Genomic DNA, 12488 nt, shown 5'->3' with positions numbered 1-12488 from the left:
AAACGCTGATAGTCCAAAAATGTATCTGGCAAAAATGCAGACAGTCCAATTTTGTTTTACGCGGAGATTGCAGACAAGCCAATTTTGTTTTATACGGAGAAAGCAGAAAAACCAAATTTGTTTTCCGCGGAGATTGCAGATAGACCACTTTTCTTGGTTCAACGAATGTTTTTATACAACCGTTGAACCAAGAAAAGTTCAGAAGTGAGAAAGAATAGAACATAAGAAGGCTCGTAAAACATTAACAAAAAAAAGAAGCTTCGTTGGAAAAAAAAAGTCTGTAATACCAATTGCATTTAGCGGTTCCTTAAAATGGCTTAATTTTGTTTTGAAAATCACTCAGTTTTCTGCGAATAACCTTTTTATTTTCGGTTGTGTCAAATCAAGGTGGTAGATTACCTTCATAAAGTCATTTTTCGAATTCTTTTTTATTGCGTTAATCTACGGAATCAAAAACAAAAAATCGAAGGAAACATCTGGGACAGGTTTTGGATTTTGTAAACATTCGACATAAAGTCAATTCTGCAAAAAAGCCTCCTGGGGCCGTTCAAATTTTCAACTTCAGATGAGAGGTCAAAAGATTTTTGATTAATTCCGCTGGGAAGTTATAAAATTTGTTTTCAAATCTTGACGCCTGTTGGGGAAAACTATATGGAGTAAAATCAGCGCAAATCGATCGCCGGAGCATTAAAAATCAATCAACTTTTTAATTTTTCAGAGTTTATTTTTATTTTTTTACATGAGATACAAATTAGAAAAAAAAGCAAATAACAGTTAAAAAGATATTTAAGAAATTGATAAATTGAATTAGAAAATATGCAAATATTCAATAAAAAAAAAAGATCACTTTTAGTAGAAAATATGTTAAAATTTTACATAACCTAGCACGTTTTAATTAAGAAATTATTTTCTAAACTTGTTGCGTTCAATAACTTAATTTCATTTGGCTGAGTACAAGTTGTGCTTCATTCTCACTCTTTTTCAACAGGGTTTTGCAATGAAAAAATTTTGTGAATGGTTTGCGCCAATTATCTACGCATTTTCACTCTATTCTTTTATGTCACTTTTTCCCTCCAGTTTTATAGCGAACTGATAAAAGTACATATTTGGGGATTTTTTTTTTTTGCAAGGATAGGGTTTTTTAAGCGAGATAAGGGATTTGCTTAAAAAATTGGATTCGACGAACTTTTTTCCCTAATCAAAAGGCTGATATTTTGGAGTTATAAGATTTTGGTAATTTCTTTGAGGACTGTTACTTATAAAAGTAATTCTTTACTACATTATAGGAAGCTGAATAGAAAATTCTTCTATTCTAAGATTATTACGTTCGTTCTACAAAAGGATACCATTCTGACAATTATCACTTGTTAAGTAACTTTAAACTTGTTGAGTTAGTATATCGCTAAAATTATCCGTCCTGTTATTGCCACAGCCCAATTAATATACTATCAGATCACCCTAAAAAAAAAAATTGTTTGCGAATTTATAACAGTGATATAAAAAAATTGACCACACCTTTTACAAAAAATATACGTTCGCAAAAACTGTTATGCAATTCGTTACTATTTTAAGAGCGTGGGTAAACAATTTCCACGAGTAATTAAATTTCATTGAAATTCATTCAAATTCAATGAAATTCAATGAAACTCCATGAATTTCCTAATGAACTTTTATGAGAACCTGACATTCTTCTCTTAATCACAAGATTATGATAGTTATGTCAATTTAAGAAAAAAGAATTGCTAAAAACTTAACGGTTGTTAATAATTTCAAATAACGTTGTTAAGAATTTTATATTTATTTGAGAGCATTCTATTAACGCGTGACGCCAGTCTTCCTTCATCACGCTTTAAAACGTTTCAAAACTCAACAGAAATCGAAACCAAAAGAATGTTTTGTTTTCATCAAACGAAACAAACTTATCATTAGAAATGAGGTTTACCCTCTTATTTTTTTTTCCAATGTTTTACTTTGTTTCAATGCTAAACAAGTATTTAAGTCAATTCATTTCTGTAAGATAAGGTCTCGTCGTTTGATATACAAACTGGTTTTCTATTTGTTTCAGTTTTTGCATGATTACAAAATACAACTCATTGATAACGCGGTATAACCTACGTTAGAAATGTTGATTATAAATGATGCATTAGGCAGCGCTACGGAAAACCACTTGTAATCATTATTCAGATGGAGGCTGGTAATTAAAGGTGGAACTAAGCGCGTTGATAAAAATATCGCAAAGTTACTGAAGTCATAAATTTTAAAACAGAAATTACGCAATAAATTTTTCAACTGTTTCAGAAGGCGCCCGTGAACCACCTGCTAACTGCAATTTCGAATGGTATAAATTGATTGACAAACGAAATCATTGTTCTCTTTGAAGTTGCAACTTGATGTGACTCGTGAAGTAGAAAATCTTCAGAGGAGTCCAAAATGATTTCACAACGCATAGCACTCTCGTTGAATTAGACATTTCATTTGTTACAGCGGATTGAAGTTTTTCTTCATGTAAGTTCATCTTTTGTGAAAATATCGTTGGCATGTGAAATTCTGCCCGATTTAAAAGAATTTATTTTCTTTCTTTCACGAACAAAACAGTCGCATTATATTTATAAACTTACATATGACGGTTTCAATCTTAAATAGTTAATGACATTGATTTTTTTTTTATATTAAATATTAAATTCTAACTAGAACATGTTTTATTTCCAACTATGATGATCTATTTTTACATGTTCAAGTTTTGTACAAACATACAATAAAATAAAGCGGTGCTCCGCCTAATCTGAAACAGTAGCGTCGCGTGCTAAAATAAAAATTGTCAATCTCGGAGGAATATTGGAATAAGATGTTACGGTTGAGGTATTTTAATCAAAAAGTGTAAATGTTTAAAATAGTCTTCTTTTAAGAATTTCTCTCAACCAAAAGTTTTAAATTAAAAAGTTCTTTTGATGATTTTCTACTCCAAAGTTTAATTGTCTAGAACATTTATAACTATTTAAATTTTTCGATTGAAGCAGTTTGTAAACAGTTTGTAACAAGTCGACAGCTATAAAGTTGTTCTTTTACTTTTATATAAAATTATATTTTAACTTAGAAGCAAACTTCATCCGAAGTTCTCATCTCTTTCTAATTCACAGGAATATATGGTTAATTCTATTTAATTCTAATTAATTGTATTGCTCTTTTTATGATATACCTGTAACAGTGGCTACGAGTTCTTGCGGTGTCTTGCTGTAGTTGTAGAAAAAGCTGTGAAGTGAAATAATGAAAAATTATGTAAAAGTTGGCTGGTATAAATAGGGTTGCCAGATTTCTTTTCTAAAAAAACCGGACATTTTCTCATACATCCGACCCCAACGTTCTTCGTGAAAATTCATTTTGTTTCATTTGGAGAACTAAAGACGGAACAATACATATATACTAATACTACAATACATTTTATGAGGATATACAAGGAATAATGAGCCGAGGGACCCCCTACTTTTTTCTAAATTTTAATAAAATACGAAAAGATATATAGAAACTTTTGTGACCCCCGTCACTTTCGCTCAAATTTGATAAAAATCATCAAAGCTAAAAGTACTTTTACCATTACTTTGATACTACAATACCATACTAATTTTCAACTTTAATTTGAAAATCATAACCTTTTAAAAACAAGCCTTGAAGTAAATTAGTACAGAAAAGTACATTTATTATTACTTTTACATTACAATACTAATTTTTAATTTCTTTTTTAGTTTTTAATTGTGCTATTATACATCCTACCTGCTTCTAATATATTTTATTTTTTACTTTCATAGTTATTTTAATGTTAGTCTCGAATGCTTTTTGTAGTTTCTTTTTTTTTTTTGAAATTGCAAAAAACTGAAAATTTAACAGTTTTTAATAAATTTTTGTTTGCGTTAATTTTATTATTTACACAAACTTTCAATACTCCAATAAAAATTCTAAAATTTGAACGTTCGAAAATTGAATTCCTTTGCGTTTGATATAATTAAACGTAACTAAAAACTTTCACTAACAATAAACAGAATTTATTATTTTTAAAAAATAATAAATTCTGGCTATTATTTTAAAAATAATGCGTAAACAATCAATGAAGAAAGGGTAATTCCGTGTCAAAACAACAACAAAATTTCAAAAAAATAACCCACTATCTCTAAATGACTTAATTCTTTCAACAAAGATACTTAACTAGGCTAAAAAGAATTCCACAAAGTTGTTTTAAACAAATCGGAATATTTTAAAAGTTATGCTCGTTTAAAATTCAAAACTTTGTAACATTTTTACTTATCATGCGCCCCTAGCAACGTCCTTAGTAACAAGAAAATGTCAATACATACGTTGTTACCTTAACTATATTATTTCATAATTTGAAATTTTCCACATATTATTAGATGCTAAACCATAAAATTATACTAAGAAATAATAATTTTTTATATTTATTAATAAATCAAAAAGAGTAAACTGGCATTTTTAATAAAATTTAAAAGTAAACAGGCTTACTATAAGAGGAATTACAGAAAAGGTTATGATCTATATATTTCCAAACTTCATATTCTTAAAGTATATATAAATACCTAAAAAAAAAAAAAAAAATTGAGTTGTTTTTCGACTCACTAATCTAAAAAATTTAATTTTTATTTTTGATTGAAAGAATATTGAGAATGAGACAGAAAATTGATAGGTATTTATGTTTAGGCACAACCAGAAAGTAAGAGTTCTTACTTATGTGTAAAACTACAATATGCATATGTAATAAACTCAATTAAAAATACTTAAATATTAAAAACAGGCATTTTCACTCAGAGCTAGTCAAAAATAAGAGGTATTTTCACTTAGGTATAAAAATGCAATATTCATGACATACATGTCTATGAATAGTATTCATGTCCGTAAATAAACTCAATTTTAAATATCAAAACACATTAATTCTTTGAATTCCATGTTTTTATGAATTGACAAATTTATATTCAAATCAGTGAACTTCTTCACATATTCCTTTGTTTTTCTTTGGACTGTAAAATAAAACAAAATTAGGTAATATTTGTTAACAAATGAAAAAATATTGTCATATACATATCATAGACATATGCAAACTGTCAATTCTAAGAAATAATTGATAAAAGGAAGCAAGCAAATGTTTTTTAAGATTCAAGGGCCATGTTGGTGCATAAATTTAAATCCCACATCAACTTTGCACATCACTTTGCATCTCACAATTTTTAAACTTGTAAGTCAAGATAGGGATAGTGTCATCACTGCAGCATTTCATCTTAACTTCATTTTGACATACAGGAATAAATTCATGAAAGTCTCTTGTTCCTGGTATTGTTTTTACATTTTTAAATCGTTCAGATTGTAATAATCTTGTTTCTATCAAACTTTCACTTGAAATATAAATAAAGTTTATACCTTTGATGTTGTTAGTGCAATATGTAAACATATCACGTGAGTTTAATATTTGATTTGTAGAAACTCTCTGCAAACTAGCATTAGCTACAAGCCGTTTAACTGTTCCTCCTATACCATCACAAGGTAGCTTTCCATGGCTGGTTGCAAAGAAAACCCATTTTGCATCTATTCTAAAGTCTGATTTATGCTGACATAGATTAAAAATATTTTTGCAGTTTTTATATTGAGATGAACAGCCATCAGAAAAGTAGATCACATTTACAATGCTGGGTATCTTTTGCTTTAGATTATTGATAATTGATTTTTGTACCTCGTAAACCATTGGTACATCATGATTGTTATCATCTGATATAATGCAATATGAAGTGGATTGCAACACTTGATTTTCTTTATAGTACACAACTACTGGATGAAGTTTGCACTGAAGATTATTCCAATGAAAACCTTGTACTTCATCCTGCACAACAAAACTATAGTTTTCTGCAAAATCTCCTAGAACTATTGCACTATTTGATGGCAGTTCTTCTTTAAGATTTTTTAAATATTTAGATTGGCATTTAGAAATATATGAATGTGCTGTTAGCTTGACTAGTTTTTCCATCACCATATTTACATAATCTGGTATGCTTACAAGCTGTATAACTAAATCTGATCTATCAGTAGTAACCCATTGGTTAAATTCGATAGTATCTTCTTCCTCAAACTGTCCTATTAGTTCGAATAGCTTTTCTTCTAATTTAGATGTATTTTTTGGACATTGTGTACATCGATGTAACATGCATTCTTTGTTTTGCATATCGCAAACAATAAATTTATATAGTTCATGGTAATCAATTTTAATGGGTAGGAGAATTAACTTCATGTTTTGATGGTAGATACAAATGCACACAGAATGGGTTCCTGATGAGTTTGGCAAAACACACCATTTAGGTCTTAAAACACAAAACTTGGAAAAACCTAACTTTACATGTGGATATCGAACTTTAAATGAAACAAATAACTCTTTTAAGCTTGATAAAAGTAGTCGCTTTTGCATATGGAGTTTCCAACTAACACTTACAAAATCCTTTTGACCAGGCATCTGGCGAGAGTTTTCATCATCTTCATAAAAATTTTTTACTAAAGTATTTATTTGATCAGGGAGCATTTTACCTCGCTTAGTTTGTGGAACTGCAAGAATTCCTTCCTTCTTTGCTAAAGATCTAGATTTTATTATTAGATACTTTGAAACACCAAAATACTCACTAGCTGCTTCAATTGACCATTCTTGTGGGCACAAAGTCAATATTTGAATTTTGTCCCTAAATGAACAGCATTTTTCAAGTTTATCTTTTATCAAAACTAACATATTTTCGAACTGAACAACTTTTTTTTTAAATCAAGAATATATTCATTATCAAAAACTTCAACTTCTGTCAATGGAATTTTTAAAGAACTTGATAACTTTTCTTTGAAAACTGTTGTAATAGTTTTAATTTTTTTTTTCCCAATACTCATACGATTCGCAAATGGCTGTCTATGAAGCTTGACTGGTGACACGCCAATTATACTGAGACAATCCGAAAGTTCTTGTCTGTTTTTATTTATATCAGCTTCTTGTTGAACGTGAAATACATTTTCTTTATTTATACTTTCATTTGTGTAATCATCAGAAATATCAATGTTATCAGTATACATTTCAGTGGAAGCTTTTAATTTGACTAAGCAATTTGTACAAATTTTTTGACCAGGTACAATATTGAACCTGTTGTTTAAAGCTATGGTTCTTAACGTGACTACTCTGAGAGATGCTAAATTAAAAAATATAACTTAATAAAATAAAATATGCCTAGTATTAACAAACATAAAGACCTTAAAATTATGACAAAGTAACATTTATAAAAAACTTTATGACAAGCTTTACTAACCTTTGCACGGTCTTTTGTGAACTAACAGTGGATCACAGCATTTATTCTGAAACACAGGGAACTTCTCAAGATAGAACTTTTGATGATGAAAACATAAGTCAATAATCAAATCAGGAGAAACACCAGACCTCAGCGCAACTAAATTTTGCTCATCTGGAGCTAAATCTTTAAAAAATATTATTCCAATGTGGTTTGTATATGTTAACTTGTGACAATTTGATTTTAAAATCAATCCAAGAGAGCATTGTGATGTTCCAGCCATTATCAAAATATTTAATTTCAATATTTTATTTTTCTAAAACCAACATTAAATAAATAATAATTTCTAACATGAGTATTATAATCAAAACTTTATTTTAAAATAAATAAGTGTAATCATAGCTGTTACACTTATTTATTTTCAAAATAAAAATGAATTTCTGGTTTCTTGTCTAACTAATTAAATGGAGCAAATGGTTCTAACATTTGAGTATTATATATAATAATACTTATGTGAGAAATTATAATTTTTTTGTGAGAATTTGTTTTAGTTATAATCTCTCTATGGAGATTATAACCAAAACGGTAAATAAAAATGCAAAAATAAAATTGCAAAAATAAAACAATAATAAAATAGATATGTGCATTAAAAAACAGTGAAATAATTTTTGACTCTTACAGGTATTTATATATAAACTATTATTGTAAAGATTTAAAATGAATAGATCAATACCTTTTCTGCAATTAATCTTAAACTATACATGTTTACTGAAAAATTATTGATAAAAACCCGGTTTTCATCTTAAAGTTTTTATTCAAATATAAGATCTAATAACTTTAAGTAATGATTTTTGACTTCTTTCTTCAAAAGTTTCTATGCCTATTAAATTTTGTAAACATATAGTTAATGTAACTGTGCATACTTTAACATTTAAGTGTTGCTATAGACGTTGCTAAGAGCGCGGAGAATAAAAAAAATGTAAAAAATCTCAAACTTCAAAGACCCATACCTCTCAAAATAATGAAATTGGCTCCAAATTATTTTTGATTATTCCTAACGACTGTATTAAATGCATTTGTGCCAAAAATCAAGTATTTCTGAGATGGTGGGTTATCTCGACTTGTTGTTTTGACATGGAATTACCCGACAGACAATTGAAATAATGGACTGTCCGGTTCAAAACCGGACACCTGGCAACCCTAGGTATAAATCTGATTTAAAAATATCATTGTAACGTTGCTTTTAGTGAAAAGTTTGAACAGCTCAACAGTTACAACAGCTCAGTTATCAACAGCTCAGTTATCGGTTTTGAATGTATTTGCTGTTTTCAAGTCAGTCTTTCTTGCATAATTATTTCCTCGCGAAATTATTCTAGGGAACTAAATTTCCTAAATTAAACTACTTTAAACCATTTTGGTTTTATGCACTTGCTCCACTATGCAGATAAAGTCCTAAATATTTAACTTAAAACTATTTGGAATAGAAATAAGTTTTTCCTTGTTAAGTTCATTAACTGGTTTTTATAAAATCTAAAATTTTCAATTTTGTTTAAGGTCTAGCAATACAAAAGAAAAAAAGAATTAGTATAAATAGTGTAAGCTACTTTTATTTTTTACTATACTATTTAAGAAATAGGTCTTGAAAAATACCAAGAAGTTCTTACAGTTTTAGGTACAGAAGAAATTAACACAACGCCCACTTCAAGCTTAAATAAAAAGAAGAATTATAATATTGATTTAAAAACGTGAAGGCATTTAAAGTTGAAGTATGCTAAGGTATTTCTTTTAGTTTTAAATTGTTTTTCTTTTTCTCTAATTTTAAATCACAAATTGATTAAAGTTAGCAGAAATATTATTTACTAACATTGCTGAAAAAAAATTATTCACATACCTTTTTGTCCTGAATTTTTGAGAACTTCTTGAAAGCTCCTGACAGAATTTTAGCAATCTATTCTTTATTTGAAAATTGTATTTCATTATGGAAATCTACTCACAACTGAGAGAAAATGAAGGGTGTGGTGGAAGACTTCAGGTTTTTTAAATTTATGTGATTTAACTTTGGAAATAGAATTCTTAACTTAAGTGATTGCAGGCTTATTTTCCTTGAAATCTTTTAGTGTTTTTAGATTTAAATGTACTTCTATACTTTTAACTTATTCTAAATTCTTTTTTAATTCTAAATTTTATTATTAGTTCTTATTTAAACAATGAAAAATTTGTAAAAAAATTTGTCTAACAACAATTAGCTAGTTATTAGTAGCAGAACTTTAAATTCTGTTAAAAAAGCAGGCCTATGTCAATGAAGGGACACATACATAAGGTTTGAAATGTCAACTCTTTAGTTACACATACATAAAGGTTTGAAATGTCAACTCTTTGAACACTATTTGTTGGTAAATGTTGTATTTAGTTTTTACATCAGCCTTAGTTTATATTCTCTATACTTGGTTTCTTTATGCAGTTTGTATGTAGCAGTTTGTATGTCTTTATGTAGTTGTATGTCTTTATGTAGCATTTTGTATGTCTTTATGTAGTTGACAGTGTATGTAATTGTCTGCATGTAGTTGTCTGTGTATGTAATTGTCTGTATGTAGTTGTCTGCGTATGTAATTATCTGTATGTAGTTGTCTGCGTATGAAGTTGTCTCTATGTAATTGTCTGTGTATGTAGTTAATTGTAAAAGTGTAGTTTATCACAGTATAACAGTTTATTTTCTTACAGTTGTTAAATTGGTATAAAAATATTTATGTGTTATTAAAGTCTATTGGTTAATAAAGTTTATTATTAGTAGCTGTCAAAATATATCAATGACATGTAAAAAAAAAAAAAAATGAAAACTTCTGTAATACCTTAGTACAGTTGGTGGATAACTTAAGACTTTAAAATTTAAATTTTTGCTTTTTAAAGAAAGTTTTGAGTGTGGAAAACTTCTTTCCATGAAAATTTATTTTTGCCCTTCAATGGTATTTTTGAGAAATATGGAATAAAAATTTTAAATTTTTTAATTTTGATTTCCTACATAGATAATTTGAAATAGTTTTGCAAACAAGAAATCAATTTTCCTTGTGCACTAATTTATATTTTCTTTGCTTTGCTGTGTGCCTCTTCAAGTTATGAGGTTTTTTGTGAAGGTTTTTATGAGGTACTATGAGGTTTTTCTAGTTTGAATTTGTTAGGTGCTTTTGATTATTTTGATTGAATTTTGAACTGTCTTCAGTTTACTGTTGTAAATTTTCAACTAATTTTTAGACTATTTCTTTCAATGTTTTGTTTACAACTCTCTTGTTTTGTTTTCAACTCCCTTGTTTTGCTAGATTTTATCAGGTAGTGAGCTCCATTGTATATAGTTCTGTGATATAGTTCTTTGATATAGTTCTGTGATATTGTTCTGAAGCTTGTAGTCAAATAGGAATACTCTGCTTGTACTGAGTTCTACTGTTTTACTTATGAAAGTTGTAAAAGGTTTCTACCCTTTGAAAAGTTTATTTGAAATGTCCTTCATATTACATTATAGCAAAAAAAAAAAAAAAATTATGATTTCAAGTGTGTAACCGAACCTTTAAATCACAGTTTTTTTGCTGTGTCTATTCTAACTAAAACCACCTCTAAAATACGATTTTAAAAAGCCAGATAAAATTGCTGTACACAGTGCAGCTTAAAATGTATTAAAGTGATACTCAAGTTATAATATTACAAAAGAAAGATAATTTTAATGTATTATGCTTAACAAATTTCTTTCGACAAAAGTTTGAATGTAAAAATATTGAAAGAAGAAATTTACATCTTTTATTTGCATTTACTTGCTTACACTTATCATATAACATTACAAAAGAAATTTAATTTTAATGTTGAATGCTTAATAAATTTCATCTGATATAAATATGAATGTATAAACATAGACTAAAAGAAGGAACTCCTAACTTCTATTTGCTATAATTCGCTTAGTTTAATTGATGCATGAACTGTTTAATTAGCAAAAGCAACCATAGTGAAATTTAAAATGTATCACAGGGAGTAATGCGAATCCGTTATTCCGTTCATTCCTGGAGGTACATTAATAAAACTGTTTCAGATTTGCTAAGGGATTTTTACTGGAACTTAGACAAAGTATTACAAATTCTTATATTTTCTCTTAGTTTCTGAAAGCCTCATGGAGTTTATGGCTAACTAATGTAATAGTTTCATGAGATGACTAATTATGTCATGTATGTCATCCAGTGTTTAGAGGCTTATCTCAATATTCAATAAAGAATAAGATTAAATCTATAGAAGCATTTTCGATAAAGTCGATAAGCGAATTTCTACCATGTAAGTGGTAGTTATGTATTAACTTTGATATAACTTTTTCCTTTAATTCAGACCATGTTCTCTTAGTTTCAACCAAATCTTAATCTGGTTCTGAGTCAATAGACTCGTCAAATGAACCACATGTGATGCACAGTACATCTTCTAGTGCTTTGAGTGACTTCAACTTTGCCGTTCCTTTATCTACTTTTGTGTTGTCACGTAGCAATTCACATTGATATGCTTATCACATTAATCCTCTCTGATCATCAGAATTTTCTACTGTCAAAAGGATGAATTTACTGCACTCCTAAGGTTGGAGTTCCTTCACCGGCACATAAAACCACAAGATCTGATGGACAACATGAAACAGGATTTCTTGTAATAATCAATTTAAAAATGTTGTTAAACCTGGATTTAATTCTGAAGTACCAGCAAACTCTCATAATAGGGATTTTATTACCAACCCTATCACTGAATTGAAGAAAGCTCTTGAGAAGGCATTCTGAAATCTTGTAAAATTTTAAAATAATGTTATTATATCTTGAGTTTGTGGATGACTACAGTGTTTATTAGCTCTGAGTTTAATTCTTTATTTATTTTTTTTATACATGCACCTATTGAAAAGCAAATAAAATGGTCTTGTTTATGTAAAATTCTTTTTTCTGACTACACATTGTTAGTTTTCTATTTTAGATTTATCTCTGGTGCCGTTTTTTATTTCGTCATTCATGGTTTTAATTTATTGCAATGTTATTTTTTTCATCCTTAAAAATTTGAAACTAAAATCATCTCTCTGTAAAGCATGCTATCATTTTTTTATTTCTTTATTGCGTTGTTGTTGGGATCCTTGTTCTGGGATTACGAATGGGTTGAAGTAAGTCTAGAAAGAGAAGACTG

General features: G+C 28.4%; 2 protein-coding genes and 1 long non-coding RNA gene across 3 annotated transcripts in view; 1 reads left to right on the top strand and 2 right to left on the bottom strand.

Moving 5' to 3' along the window:
- LOC149876724 (uncharacterized) overlaps positions 1–12488 on the top strand; it is a 316490-nt gene that overhangs the window by 140631 nt on the left and 163371 nt on the right. The gene's annotated exons all lie outside the window — the stretch shown is intronic.
- Positions 4939–7622, bottom strand: LOC149876734 (uncharacterized). The gene is made up of 2 exons (XM_090075049.1): positions 7326–7622; positions 4939–7208 (listed from the first exon to the last, which is right to left on the bottom strand). The coding sequence occupies exon 2, from the start codon at positions 6764–6766 to the stop codon at positions 5195–5197; it is 1572 nt and encodes a 523-aa protein (XP_089931175.1). The 5' UTR covers positions 6767–7208; positions 7326–7622; the 3' UTR covers positions 4939–5194.
- On the bottom strand, positions 6935–7587 carry LOC149876735 (ARL14 effector protein-like). The gene is made up of 3 exons (XM_090075112.1): positions 7326–7587; positions 7033–7208; positions 6935–6991 (listed from the first exon to the last, which is right to left on the bottom strand). Exons 1-3 carry the CDS (start codon positions 7585–7587, stop codon positions 6935–6937), a joined length of 495 nt encoding a protein of 164 aa, XP_089931238.1.

This window comes from Hydra viridissima, unplaced genomic scaffold (assembly GCF_058129835.1).
Source record: "Hydra viridissima isolate aposymbiotic clone 2 unplaced genomic scaffold, HvirCarnegie_v1 scaffold_18, whole genome shotgun sequence".
NCBI classification, from domain to species: Eukaryota; Metazoa; Cnidaria; class Hydrozoa; order Anthoathecata; family Hydridae; genus Hydra; species Hydra viridissima.
The sequence above is the reverse complement of the archived record's forward strand: the minus strand, read 5'-3'. Positions and strand labels throughout refer to the sequence as shown.

Coding starts and splice junctions, on each gene's coding strand:
- LOC149876734 (XM_090075049.1), bottom strand. CDS start 6,766: ATGTTAGTTTTGATAAAAGATAAACTTGAAAAATGCTGTTCATTTAGG.
- LOC149876735 (XM_090075112.1), bottom strand. CDS start 7,587: ATGGCTGGAACATCACAATGCTCTCTTGGATTGATTTTAAAATCAAAT. Junction 7,209..7,325: donor TCACAAAAGACCGTGCAAAG/GTTAGTAAAGCT, acceptor TTTTTAATTTAG/CATCTCTCAGAGTAGTCACG. Junction 6,992..7,032: donor AAAGTATAAATAAAGAAAAT/GTATTTCACGTT, acceptor AAATAAAAACAG/ACAAGAACTTTCGGATTGTC.